General features: G+C 40.3%; 1 protein-coding gene across 1 annotated transcript in view; it reads left to right on the top strand.

Annotated features, from left to right (window-relative positions):
- The window catches only part of gsg1l (gsg1-like), a 39582-nt gene that overhangs the window by 10503 nt on the left and 15868 nt on the right, over positions 1 to 13211 (top strand). The window contains exon 2 of the mRNA XM_085783696.1: positions 2833 to 2880. Within this exon, the coding sequence (XP_085639822.1) occupies positions 2833 to 2880 (48 nt within the window). The remainder of the gene's footprint in view (positions 1 to 2832; positions 2881 to 13211) is intronic.

Raw genomic sequence — 13211 nt, 5'->3', positions numbered from 1 at the left:
TAATGATAATAATAATAATAATAGTGTTGCAGTGTTGTAATAGCTGCTAAACTCAGGAGGTCACCATAAGTGTTTGCATGCATAAATACAGCATGAATAAAAGAAAATGTGTTCACAACTGCTCTGAAGAAATGATAATGGGAATTAAAATAAGTAAATATAATTCTATTTAATATTTGTTTATTTATTTTGTGTTGTCCTGGTCACCAGTGTAATTTATATAGGGACCATTATCCTCCAAATTTCCTCCTCCAGTCAGTGTGAGTGCAGTGTTTGAACAAGTGTGGTCAAAGAACAGGGTGAGGAAAGGTTTTAAGATTGTTTAAAGAGGAACTATGTAAGTCCGGTCGCTTTTCCGCTGTTTTGCTAACCCTCCTCTCGGCCATGTGCATTTGTTTAGAGCGAAGCAGGTGAGAAATCAATCAATGAAATGGTAAATAACATTACATATCATACACAATGTTACGACGTGTATATTTGTGTAGTTTTATCCGTCATAAACAAGAGATTACGGGTTACGGGGGCGTGGTGCCGCAGAGACAAGAGACGCAATAAGTGACGTAAGCCTCCATTCTCCCTCGTAACAAGTTAAGCCATTTATTAAACCATCACAATTAATCCAAAGCTGTTTAATTAAAGTAAAAATGTAGCAAAGTTAAGCCACAAATCCGTCATAGTTCCTCTTTACAAGTAAATTCTACCACACTCGTGTTTTATTTCATGTGAAAGTCAAATCACCTGTTGTATTCCTCTGTAGTTTTCAGCGGAGACTCAGACTGCAGGTTTCACTTTATTTCAGCTTCTGAAGCTCAGAACATCCTCAGTGTCCAGGAAACAGAGTGTACTTTGGTGCATGTTGTGATTTTGGGGGGTGAGAGAGAGAGAGTCGGGGGTTGGGGGCCGGGGCTTTATGGCGGCTGCTCAGGCTGGTTATAGATGGGTCTGCCTGCAGCCTGTGACACTGCAGAGGCTGAGTTATAGCTCATGTTGTGGCTGGTGATCTGTGACCTGCAGCAGGCCCACCGAGCTCTGATCAACTCTCTGCGGCCAGAAATAACTGTGATGAAGCCGAGAGAAGAGGAGAGGAGAGCGCCCTGATGCATCATGGGAGAAAAAAAAATACCATGAACTGTCGAGCGTGTTATTGATGTAATAGTGACAAATAATGCTACAAAATACAATTCTAACATCGTGATGATCTGTGGATCATAGGTCACCGGTATTACAGTGGCCGTGGTGTTTATTAGGCTACTGTATCCATGACAACGGAAGTTTGGTATAGGGTTTTTTGTAGGAGACTGTCCTATGGGTTGTATCAGAGGTTTTTAAAGGGATAGTGCAACATTTTGGCAAATTGGCCCATTGCCATAATCCCTATAGTTATAGCAGTAGGTTTGTTCCCTTTAATTGTCAGTGCAAGCTGTTTTTAGAACGGCGGAGCAGAACCGCGAGCTACTCAGAGCTACGCTATGGAGGCTCATGGGATTTCTTGGTTTCCCTCATCAAACTCATCAAATACACAATCCAACAACTCCAAAACGCTCTGGTGGACAAGTTGTGACCTGCACATTCACCACGCTATGAGATAATAAAGGAACGTTACGAGACAGAGTTGTTTTAGAGGTAAATTCAGAGACTGCTTGCTGAAAAACTGCACCTGACAGGAACATGCATCAGCGGTTTTGCATGAATTTACCTCTAAAACAACTCTATCTCGTAACGTTCTGTTATTATCTCATAGCGTGGTGAATGTGCAGGTCACAACTTGTCCACCAGAGCGTTTTGGAGTTGTTGGATTGTGTATTTGATGAGTTTGATGAGGGAAACCAAGAAATCCCATGAGCCTCCGTAGCGTAGCTCTGAGCTGCTCACCGCTCTGCTCCGCCGTTCTAAAAACAGCTTGCACCGACAATTAAAGGTAACGAACCTACTCCTAAAACTATAGGGATTATGGCAATGGGCCAATTTTCCAAAATGTTTTTAAATGTCTTTAATAAGACCATATATGGATTTGTTGTGCAGAGATCAGCTCATTACAAACTCACAGCTCATAGAGAAAAAAATCATCATTATCATGAATTATCATTAAAACTGTCAGTGTTAACGTCAAAGTTAAAAAATTAGTTGGTGGTAATTAATAAATAATAATAATAAATCATTTGCCAAGGCATTTCTCCCTCCTAATAAGCAGTTTTTAACAATAAAATCATTAATTAGTGATCCTGAGCCTAGTTGCATGTGATGTTGGATCACAATCAATCAAAAAACAAAAAAACAACAACAACCAGAGTCTGGATAAAAAAGTAAATAATTGTATTTCCTAAAATGTCAAACTTAACCTAACTAAAAGAAAAACTATTCTCGTGAATTTCTGGCGTCACAAGTGTCAGAACAAGGTCAACGACCACTTCCTGTCACGTGTCTGCTACAAAATAAAAGCACTGATAATGAAATAAAAGAGTCGTGACTTTCTCGGGTCATTGTGTCTTTGTTTGTCAGCGCGATACGTCATTTGCTTTGTTTTTTTAAAATCAGTCTGACACACTGACACTAACGCTCTGTTTATCCTCCTCTCTCCACCCTCTGCATAAATTCAAATCCTTGCATCCTTTTTCTCCTTCTCTCTAATCATTTCGTCCTCTCCACCTTTTCTTCACCTTTCTTTCTCTCTCTTCCTCCTCTTTGCCTATTCCTCATCTCTGCTTTATTTCCAGCTAATTTCACCTTGAATTCTTTACCTCTCTCCACTTCCTCTTTACATCCCCCTCTCCCTTTCCCTCTCTCCCTCTCTCTCTCGCTTTATCCCACCCCTTCCTCTCTTTCCTCTTGCAGGTGAGAAGTGTCGGAGCTTCATTGATCTGGCCCCTGCGTCGGAGAGAGGTGAGTAATGACGGTCATTAGATATCACTGCCACTCCCTGCCGCTCCCCACCTGTTCATCAGGCCCAGTGAAACCAGTGGAGGAAAAAAAAAAAGAAAAAAAGAAACATAGAAACATCTCTTTTCATTCCTGGACTCAGGGTCTGGTCGTGATTCTCAAAAAACTGCAGAGAATAAAACTGAATTTGCTGATCAGCTTTCCAACAACTCTCCAGAGGAACACGTTCCTTGTGTAAATCAAATGGTGCTCCTAAAGATTCAGCTCCGGAAGAAAAAAAAAAGAAATCCCTGTCAGCGGTGGAGAACAGGAGATTTTTTTGTTTTAAGGTTGCAGCTTTGAGTTCAGGGAGTTGTTTTTTTCAGGGAACTGGAGCTTGGCTAATACTTGGAAACATCTAGAGGTCAGCATGGTTAGGACTTGATCAATATTTGCTCTGATGTCTTTTTTTCTGAGCCCACAAAAGCAGAAAAACAACAGGTGGAGTGAAACAACAACAAGAGCTTGTTTGAGCTGAGTTATGGAGGCTCGGTCGAAAAAAAAAGACGTGCATGGGGAGAAGCGGGGAGCAGCAGGCAGACGGGAGAGGCCTGAGCAGATAATGGAGGAGGAGGCAGGGCAAACAGACGCGAGTCCTCGGAGCAGGGCAGGCAGGCAAACAAAACCCAAACAAGTGAAACAACGAGTCTGAGGGCTGAGGGTGGCGAGGCCGCGGGGATTTGGACCTGAAGCAGGAGAAAAACAGGGTTAGTGAGAAATCCAAAAAACACACAGAGCTAAAAACAAAGAAAAAAAGTTTGTAGCAGAGTTGGGTGTGGAGTTAACAAAGTCCAAGGTGTGACTGAGGAAAAACACAGGAAGCCGATGCCCATGCAGCTATAGGACGGACACACACATGGTTGAAAGCTGTGCCTCCATACAGGAGCTTTTGGAGGCTGCGTTCAAAGACAGATTGTGCAACAGCCGCACGACTAGGCTGTCACATTTCAAAGGCTCCTGCGGCGTTTTTGGTTTCCTGGGCCACCACCATCTCTCCTCTCCTCTCCTGAGCGGAAACTCTATGAATTTGAATAAGTAGAAAAAGATCCTGAACCAAAGTTGGAGAATGTTTTTTTTTTTTCTTTTTTCTTTTCCTGGGCGTGAAGAGAATATGAGGCCTGAAGTGAGACCTTCAGAGTCAGAAAAAAACACTTTGAAGCCACAGATTCGATCCAGTTTGTCTAATCTGAGGATCTTTAAGGACTTTGCATAGATAGAAGTATATACCAAGGTGTTAAAGTGTTTTCTGCTCTGGTTCAGGTGAGTTATAGATCCTCCAGTGACCTCAGACACAACCTGTTTATTTACATTTAGCCTAAACAGCCAACTGACCTGTAAACCAATGGAAGGCCGTTGTTGAGATCCAGTATTCGAGTTCAGTAGTTGAATGTAATTTCCAGGAGTCGACAGTGAGAAGAAGAAACCTGTCTCTTCAGATTAAACGTTCTCTCTCTCACATTCACATTCAAAGAGCTGCACTCGACTGCCCGCTCTAAAAGTGACAGAGGTGTTTGTGTGAAGAATGAAAAAGAGCTGCACTTCTTCCTCCACACACCTGAACCACCACTGAGTAAAGTCCTAGAGTAGTTTTATAAATGTACATTTTTTTTAGTCACTGGAGACCACAGATGATAAATAAAGATGGACAAGCTGCTCTGCTGTTGCTGAGAGGAGCTGAGACTTGGCATGCTGGTTCGGTTTGTGAGAATTACATGAGCCCCCGCCACTCAAATAGGCCACACCCCCAATTATCCTTAATAACATGTAAACAGGTGAGTTACAGTCGTCAATAAGGAGGAAATTAGTCGTAATTCTTTTTGTAAAAGGCTGTAAACATGTTTATTACTGGATAGTTCAACATTTTGGCAAATTGGCCCATTGCCATAATCCCTATAGTTTTAGCAGCAGGTTCGTTACCTTCGTCACTGGGTCGCTGCAAGCTACTTTTAGAACAGCGGAGCAGAGCCGTGAGCTGCTCAGAGCTATGCTACGGAGGCTCATGGGATTTCTTGGTTTCCCTCATCAAACTCATCAAATACACAATCCAACAACTCCACAATGGTCTGGTGGAAGTTGTGAAGTTGTGACCCAATCCCTTTAACATGGGAGTCTATGGAGATGGACTCACAGTTGGAGCCAGACTCTAGTGGTCATTAGATGAACTACAGTTTTTTGTTTTGTTTTGTTTTTTTTAACTTTATCTTGTGAACTTCATTGTTATGAAATTGACGGAGGAAGGTGCAGAGGAAAAGCGACATATTGTAATTCATATCAAACGTGCTCTGTCTTCTCTGGTGTGTTGTCAGTTTTGATTTATGGATTATTATGGGAACCTGTTCCCATAATGAAATGAAAGGGTTGATGCTTTATGTGCTCACATCTAAATTTTATGTAGATTTTTAACTTAATTGACCCATAAGAAAACAACTCTGTTTCCATCACGAGTCCACTCGCTCTTCTTTATCTCGTGTTATTTCATCGCTGCTTTGAACTGTGATTAATAATTCTGTTTTCTCTTTATCTACGCACTGAGATCAGAACCACACCTTCTTTTTTAGTCCAGTCCCACAGACAGAATATCAGGATAGCTGATAATGAGAAGGGTCCCGGGGCCCTCATCAAGCTGCCGCCCCCTCTATAACCACAGATAAGAGCAACACATGATGTTTGTATCTCACGGTTCATAAAAGGAATATCTGAGCGTCCAGAAGAAAGGGAATAATTTTGGTCTGATGTGGGCGTTGCCTCTAATTCTCTGTGTCGGCGCAGGTAGTTAATAATGAAACTTCTCTGATGGTTTCATCTGTTAATGCCATCTGGAAGAAGAGCAGGCAGGGGTGGATGATGGGATATATAGAGCGGGGCGACCTTGCCTTTTTTCACACAAGGATACAATATGTTAATCTGCCTTCCTTTGAGCCCGACGTGCTCGCTGCTGGGTTTTATAACGCACAGCTGCTCCTCCTCGGTCACATCCAGGTCCGACCTTAATGAAAACTGAAATGGAAACAACTCGGTTTGTTTACATGGAAAAAAGAAAAACACTCAGAGAATCAGCGCTAAAGCCTGGATTTAATGCGATCTACGATCTATGATCGCCGTATGTTTCACTGACTCAACCGTTTCAAACACGTGTCGCTGTCTCATGTTTCTGCCTCAATCCCAAACTCCCAGACCAGATGTACCGAGACCTCATATCTCCGTCTCCTTCACCTAGCCGCCCCGCCCACCCTGTTCACACCCGGTCCCACTAATCATTCGCCTGACACTCACCAGGGCCTCGACAGTAGAAACTTGAACTGCAATATCAGATATTTTGGTGGAAAACAAACTTTTTTTTATTGCTGTGAACATACTACTGATCAGTATATTTGCTAGGGGTGTACTTTAATCTGAATATACGTACATTTGTAAAGGCACAGAGATGAGAATGAGATAGATCAGAATATTTTTGAAGTCATTTGAGATCATTTTGAAAAGGAAGAGAAAAGCCCATTTTTATTTCATGCACTTCCTTAATGAAGGATCTCTGTCAGAGTGACAGATGAGAAGTTAGAAAAATATTCCATAATTATTTTATTTGGACCTAATTGTAGTTTATTCATGGTTCTTAGATCGTTTTATTTTGTGGTTTTGATTACTGGTATTTAATACTTATTTAGCGTTTTTGATCAGTGCTGGAACACTTTTATATATTTTTCTGTTTGATCTTTTTATTATCATGTGTGAATGGGATGACCCTTTACTTTTTTGTACTTTTTTTTTTACTCTCAGCCTAAAATCAAATGAACCTGAACTTGTTATATGGCAATATTATACATTTATGTGATGCTTTGAAGGCCGCTGTATTGCCAGAATTAACAATATTTACTTTAATGTAACATTCCTGTATAATCTGATTAAGTCTAAAAACGATTGAGAAAAAAAAGTCCAGTTCAAAAATAGATACAGATAATGTCATCTAATGTCTTTTTTTTTTTTAAAGCACAAATATTCACTTGGATTCAAAGATGAACTGATAAGATTTACTGTAGTATTTAAAGGTCAATGTCAGTGTGACCTCATAAAACACTTTCCTCTTGCCATAACTCAAGATTTCACAGAGGCAGTAATGATTTCACAGAAACCACTCTGGATAAACAGGGTTGTAATCTGAAACCATGAGGCAGCAGTTCTAGTTTTTTAAAGTTATTTATTGAACTGATTCATTTTAATGTAGTTGGTAGTACTGACACAAATCTCCAATTACCCTAATAACTGACTAGAAATGCTAAAATAACCTGAATGACCTAATTTTAATACAAATTATTGACACTTGCTATCGATCCATTCATCAATTAATGAGGTTTCCTGTGTGTCTAAAGTCGAATAAATCTGGATCCTTGACGTGAAGAAGCCTGGAAAGACGTTGTCAGAAATACATCACTCACAGAAAACTGTCACCGACGAAACCGCACACGCACTCACGGAGTAATTAAAGATGTAATTAAATCCATCTGAGATGAGACTCGGTCTGATGAGCTGCTTCCTTCCTGTTATCAGACCTGCTGGCTGAGTCCCTGAAAAACAGGTTTTTTTATTTGCCGTCTTCGGTTTTAATGAAGTCTCAGCCTGCTGATACATATTCAATAACACAGAAACAGGGGAGAAAATTATTTTTGGTCAATATTGTTGCATTGTGAGTTTCCCTTACAGGCGTTTTTTACGCCGCTGGAGTTTGTTTCCATCGACTGGCTGGAAATGAAATCTGCAGCTAACGAGGAACCAGAGGGTAACGGCGGAGTGGCGCTTCACCGCCACGCTGCACCTTCATTAGAAATCACATCTGACAGTCAGTAGAGGGAATGATGCAATTCTTCTCTCAGATTCAAATTAGCTTTATTGGTATGTCTGTAATGAGAGTAAATGTTGAATGAGGCCCTTTAATATTCGGTCCACAGCTGATTCTGACCTCTGTTTAAACTTTTCTGCACAAACCCTACAGGGGGAAATACAAATGATGTTTAGAGCCAATTGATCACTCAGGTGTTTAGTGTTTACTCACTGCAATGAAAACAAATGTACCTGCACTTAAATCGGGTGTATTAAGAAGCAAAACTGCAAACATGGATCCTCTGTTGGAGCTAAATCACCTCTCCAAACCTAATTATACTTCAGTAAAACTGTTAATTGAACTCCAACCTGCTGCTGGAGGACAGGTGAAGAAACCATGTGACCCAGTCATGTGATGTGATGAACCTGTTTATTACACCATTATCCCAGTTCATTTATTATCGCTGTCGTAGATTGCAATTATCAAAGTGAGACGGCCTACGGAGGAATTCCACAACGCATCCAATTGGCTCCATTTCTCCAGTAACCTTGACAACACGTTTTATGGCCTTCAGTTTTTAGCTGAAACCCAAAATTCTATCAGTGATTAAGTATTAGCGGTCTGTAGGGAAAAAACAACCAAAACAAAGAAAAAGTGACTGGATTTGCATAGTCCCACTTTAAAGACTTCAGATAGCTGCACCTTTTGCACCCATAGACTGTGTGTTCGCACCACACAACTTGCTGACGTGTGTTCAGGCGGCCATGAAGTCGTAAAGAGTTCATTGTAGACGGATAAACAGCAACACATTTGGTATTCAGCATGTATAGTAAGGGACTTCTGGTCAATGAGCTTCAATAATCAAATCTTTGGAGAGTTGTGTGATATTTGCTGATTTGACTCAGATCAGGGACTTTTGTCGGGGACCACCAGGATCTTCTGGTGACGTTACATCAGGCCTAAAGTCACGTTGTCTCAAGTTGGCACAAGGAGAACATTAAAATCCTGTAGTTGTTGAGTTGTTTTGATCAAAGTGTTGTATTGATTGACAGGCAGACTGCCAAAAATATTTGTCTTATTTCTAGTCAAAATGTCATTTCTAGTCAAAACAAATCTAATTATACTTTTAAAAAAAAGACTAATCACGTAAGAAGTTGCTTGTTTTTAGACACTTTTTTTTACTTCTTTCAAGCATATTTTCACTTGAAATAAGTAGAAAAATATGATAGTGGAGCAAGTTTTTCTTTCTTATTACAAGCACAAAAAACTTGCTTTCACTGGCAGATTTTTTTTTTTACTTATTTCAAGTGAAAATCTGTTTGAAACAAGGGAAAATTATCTAAAAACAAGTTAATTTGTGCTTATTTTAAGTGGAAAGAGATTCGTTTTGACTAGTGTTGTAGAAATTCAGCAGTTCAGACCCAAAGTATGCTGTGGTGTGGTGAATTTAATAGTAATCCGGAAAACGGTGAGCCTACTGACACAGAGCGCGTCTGCGACAATAGACTGACCCAGAATGAAGGGCAAGGGGACAGATATACAGTTACAAGGAAGGGGGGGTACATAGGGTTACAAGGGAAACAAAGGCATTTGCATGTCAAGGTCCTGATGGAATTAGCATGAGACATACAACTTAATTATCAAGAGTAAGAAGGAAAGGTAATTGTATCAGAGAAACAAAGACCTAGACAAGAAGGTGTGTTGAGTGAATGAATCAGAGACATTCATGAGGTTTTGATCTACACTGAATAAGAATTTTCTTCCACAATCCATCCTTTTTTTTTTTTTTTAAAGAAAAAAAATAAAATCAGAAGGTTAGAGAAATTATCAAAGAGAGAAAAATCTAACATACAGTAAAATGACGCAATCCAAATGAAATTTAAGTAATGAGCATACCAATTGTGTCCATGAGGTAAAAACAAAAAATACAAAGTAAATTTAGTAAAACAGTTTGTAAACATGTTTAAATTTTAGTAGTATTAGAAATAATTGAGAAGATATAAGTAAAATTACCAGAATTGAAATACAGGAAAAGGGAATTTAAAGTGTGATCATTAGAGATCACAGTGTAAAAGTTTAAACTAAACCAATTTTAATTAATACACCATCTAGACATCTTCAAAATCTATTCTAATATTGCACAAGAAGTTAGGATCCTCTTCCTCATTTGGAGGATCTTGAGAAGGTGTAGATAACATGATGTTAGTGGTGTTTCTAGATATGGAGTAACAGAGAATACATTTCACACAATGTATTATGAGACCAATAAAACAAACAAATCCAAAAGCAAGGAGCATACTTTCAAGAATTAGGTAACCCACTGATCCTAATTCGTTTTCTAAGCCAACCAAAAGACCCGGGGTATCTGGGTGATGAAGTTGATTTGCAATATTGTTGATATGGTTAGTTATCACTTGTAGGGTAGTATTGTTATCAGGTATGAAAACACAACACTCTGTTCCAATAATGGCGCAAGTTCCACCCTGTGATGCTAGAAGATAGTCCAGTGCGGCATGATTTTGTAAAGTCATAATTCTAATGGCAGTTACTTCCTGTGAAAGTAGTGACAAACCCTTGGCAGTGGTGTTGGCAAGATCTTCAACAGCATGAGAAAGATCTCTTATCTGGTCGAGAGTGGACATGACACCATAGTTTGGAATAAGGGCACCAAAAAATCTTGTCCAAGTGGACTGCGTGTGTGTATACAAGTCTCTTTTAACAATCTGGACCTCAGGTGGTTTTGGGAGTACTCTCATAGCTGGAATCAACATGGCCCAGACCACATGTTCCAGACCAGTTCTTTGGTAGATACTCAAAAGCTTTTGTGCCACAAATCCAATAAATCCCTTTTGGAAGTGGCATAGAGCATTTTCCAAGCATGTCTGCAAATTGTCCATATTCACCTGAAGATCCTGTTGAGAGTGTTCTGTCGGTAGGTTGTGCACCGTCTTACACTTTGAAGTTCCGAGGTTGAACTGGTACAGTCATTGGTCTCCCTGTAATGATTTCATGAGGTGTGAGTTTTTGTGTTTTCTGATAGGAGAGGACCTCATTGACATGAGGGCCAGAGGCAAAAGTGTTGTCCATTTCAGTCCCGTTTCAGCACACAGTTTGGCTAATTTGTTCTTCAGGATGCCATTGTGTCTTTCAACCAACCCTGAGGATTGTGGATGATATGGACAGTGTAGTCTTTGTTTAATTCCCAATGTTTGATTTAGAGTTCAGTCATTATTTGTCCTGTGAAATGACTTCCTCTGTCGGAGTTGATGTTTTGTGGAATCCCAAAACCGTGGAATCAATGTCTTTCAGTAAACATTTCACCACAGACGTAGAGTCAGCCTTCTTGCAAGGCCAGGCTTCAGGCCAGTTGGAGAACATGTCAATGCATACAAGAACATATTCATATCCCTCACATTTTGGCATGTGGATAAAGTCAATTTGTAGGGCTTCGAAAGGGCCCCGGGGTGGTGGATGTGTTGACATTTCCACTCGCGTTGTCTTCCCTGGGTTATGCTGTTGACATATTAGACATTTTTCACAATAGTCTTTTGCATAGGATGTAAATCCTGGTGCATACCAGTCCTTTAACACATTTTGGCACATTGCTCCTTTGTTCACATGTGAGAAACCATGTGACATTCGGGCCAGCCATGGGTACAGAGATGTGGGTGTCACAATGCGGTCGTTGGTTCTGCATTGCTCCTCAGCTCTGTTGGTAGGTGAAGTTGTTTCAATGAGGTTCTTCGTCTTCTGGGCCATCAGGCCTGTGTTGCTCCTCAGATGTGCTGGATGGGTCTTAGGTGTGATGGAGAAGGACCTATGCATCTGGATGGTCCTTGTTGATTCCATGGAGTTCCTCTTTGTGTTGCTTTGGTTCACAGCTGGTCCCTTTGTTGGCTCCTTCCTGCAGTGACCATCTTCACAGCTGGAAATCATGGAGTGGTGTGGACGTTGGTCGTGAAAAGGCTGATTTTCACTTGCTGCATCTGTTGTCTAAACAAAACATACACATCCAATATCCCCCCTTTTGACACATGGTTTTACCCATGTGTCACATTAGCAAAGTGGGAGTAAAATAGTGAGAGGAGAGTGAACTTAAACAGATCTAATACAAGAAAGAACCAAATCAGGTTAGTTAGTTAGTTAGTTTGTTAGTTTGTTAATGGTTATTCTTGTCGGTCCAGTCAGGAGTCAACCTGTTGGAAGATAGCAATTCAGTTATGTTCTTTTCCATCGTCTGGTGGGGGGGAAAAGAGTGATAGGGTTAAAAATATTGCATCTTATGACAGTAATGTTGGACATTTCTAAAAGTACAGTGTCAAATTTTAGTCATCGTGTTGTGGAGAGGTGAACAAAGGTGTGCCAACTGGGGAGTCTTTACAGGGAACAATTACTCCTACTGCTTTAAAAGACTCAAAGACTGGCATTATGTAAATCGATAGCTTCTTGATTTTGGAGTGATCACAATAGGTTTCATATGAGCCAAACATCATAGTGACTGACAACCCACAGTGTCTTAGGGACCTCCTGTAGGGCTGAAAATAGTTTTAACTTGTTTCAGACAAAAACAAACATACAAACACACAAACATGCAAACATACAAACAAACAAACCTAAAAAGTGTTTTAGGTACTACCAGCTGGATTTTCTTTGAGTGTGCACAAACAGATGTTAAAACTCTTAAGAATAGTTCTCAGATGTTTTCTTGCCAATTGGCTGCGCGCTTACATTGTTTTTTCTTACATGGGTCCCAATCTTGTCTCTAATTGCAAGTGTAACTGTATAGAATCAAATGGTCTGTGGTGTACATGTCAAAATTGAATTGGTGTGAGAGAGAATGATAAAGCACATCTGTGTTGTCCGGTAGATGTGTGCTCCAGTATCAACTCTCTTTCCCAACCAACCTTTTTCAAATGTCTCATCAGGTCCTGGTGACACAAGAGGTTCAATGCAGTTCCTCTGGTGTCAAAAACTGTTTTCTGGCTTCTGTTAACAAGCTTGGGAAAAGGCCGTTAAGGGTTGCAATTTCCATTGGATATGCATACTGCAGGGTCTAGGGTGTGGTGAACAAAGTAGTGTGAAAAACATTTGGCTCCAAATTAGATCAGTTTGTTTTGCTACATTCTGGGGTTGAGACCAGACAAAGGCCTAATTTGCACATCAAGTATCTGCCATCAGGTTAATGGGGCATTTGGTCCATCTGCACATTTTAAGTGGGATGGTAAATGGTATCTGTAACTATTTTGACCTGATGAACACAACACATAATTTTTTCTCAGTTTCTTTCATAACTAGTGTCAGTGTTCAAACACAATTTGTAGCGATGTGTATAATCTATACACTTTATGGGTGTGTGAATGTGGTGCAGTACCTTTCTCAGGTTTCACAGGTTGGTCAAGCTTGTCAGCAAGGATCCATTTCCCTTCGACAAACCCCCGATCATCCTCAGTCTTTGTTTGCTTCAGTTGATGATGTTCTTGTG

This window comes from Trachurus japonicus, chromosome 8 (genome assembly GCF_045865225.1).
Source record: "Trachurus japonicus isolate A0001 chromosome 8, Traja_1.0".
Lineage (NCBI taxonomy): Eukaryota > Metazoa > Chordata > Actinopteri > Carangiformes > Carangidae > Trachurus > Trachurus japonicus.
The sequence above is the reverse complement of the archived record's forward strand: the minus strand, read 5'-3'. Positions and strand labels throughout refer to the sequence as shown.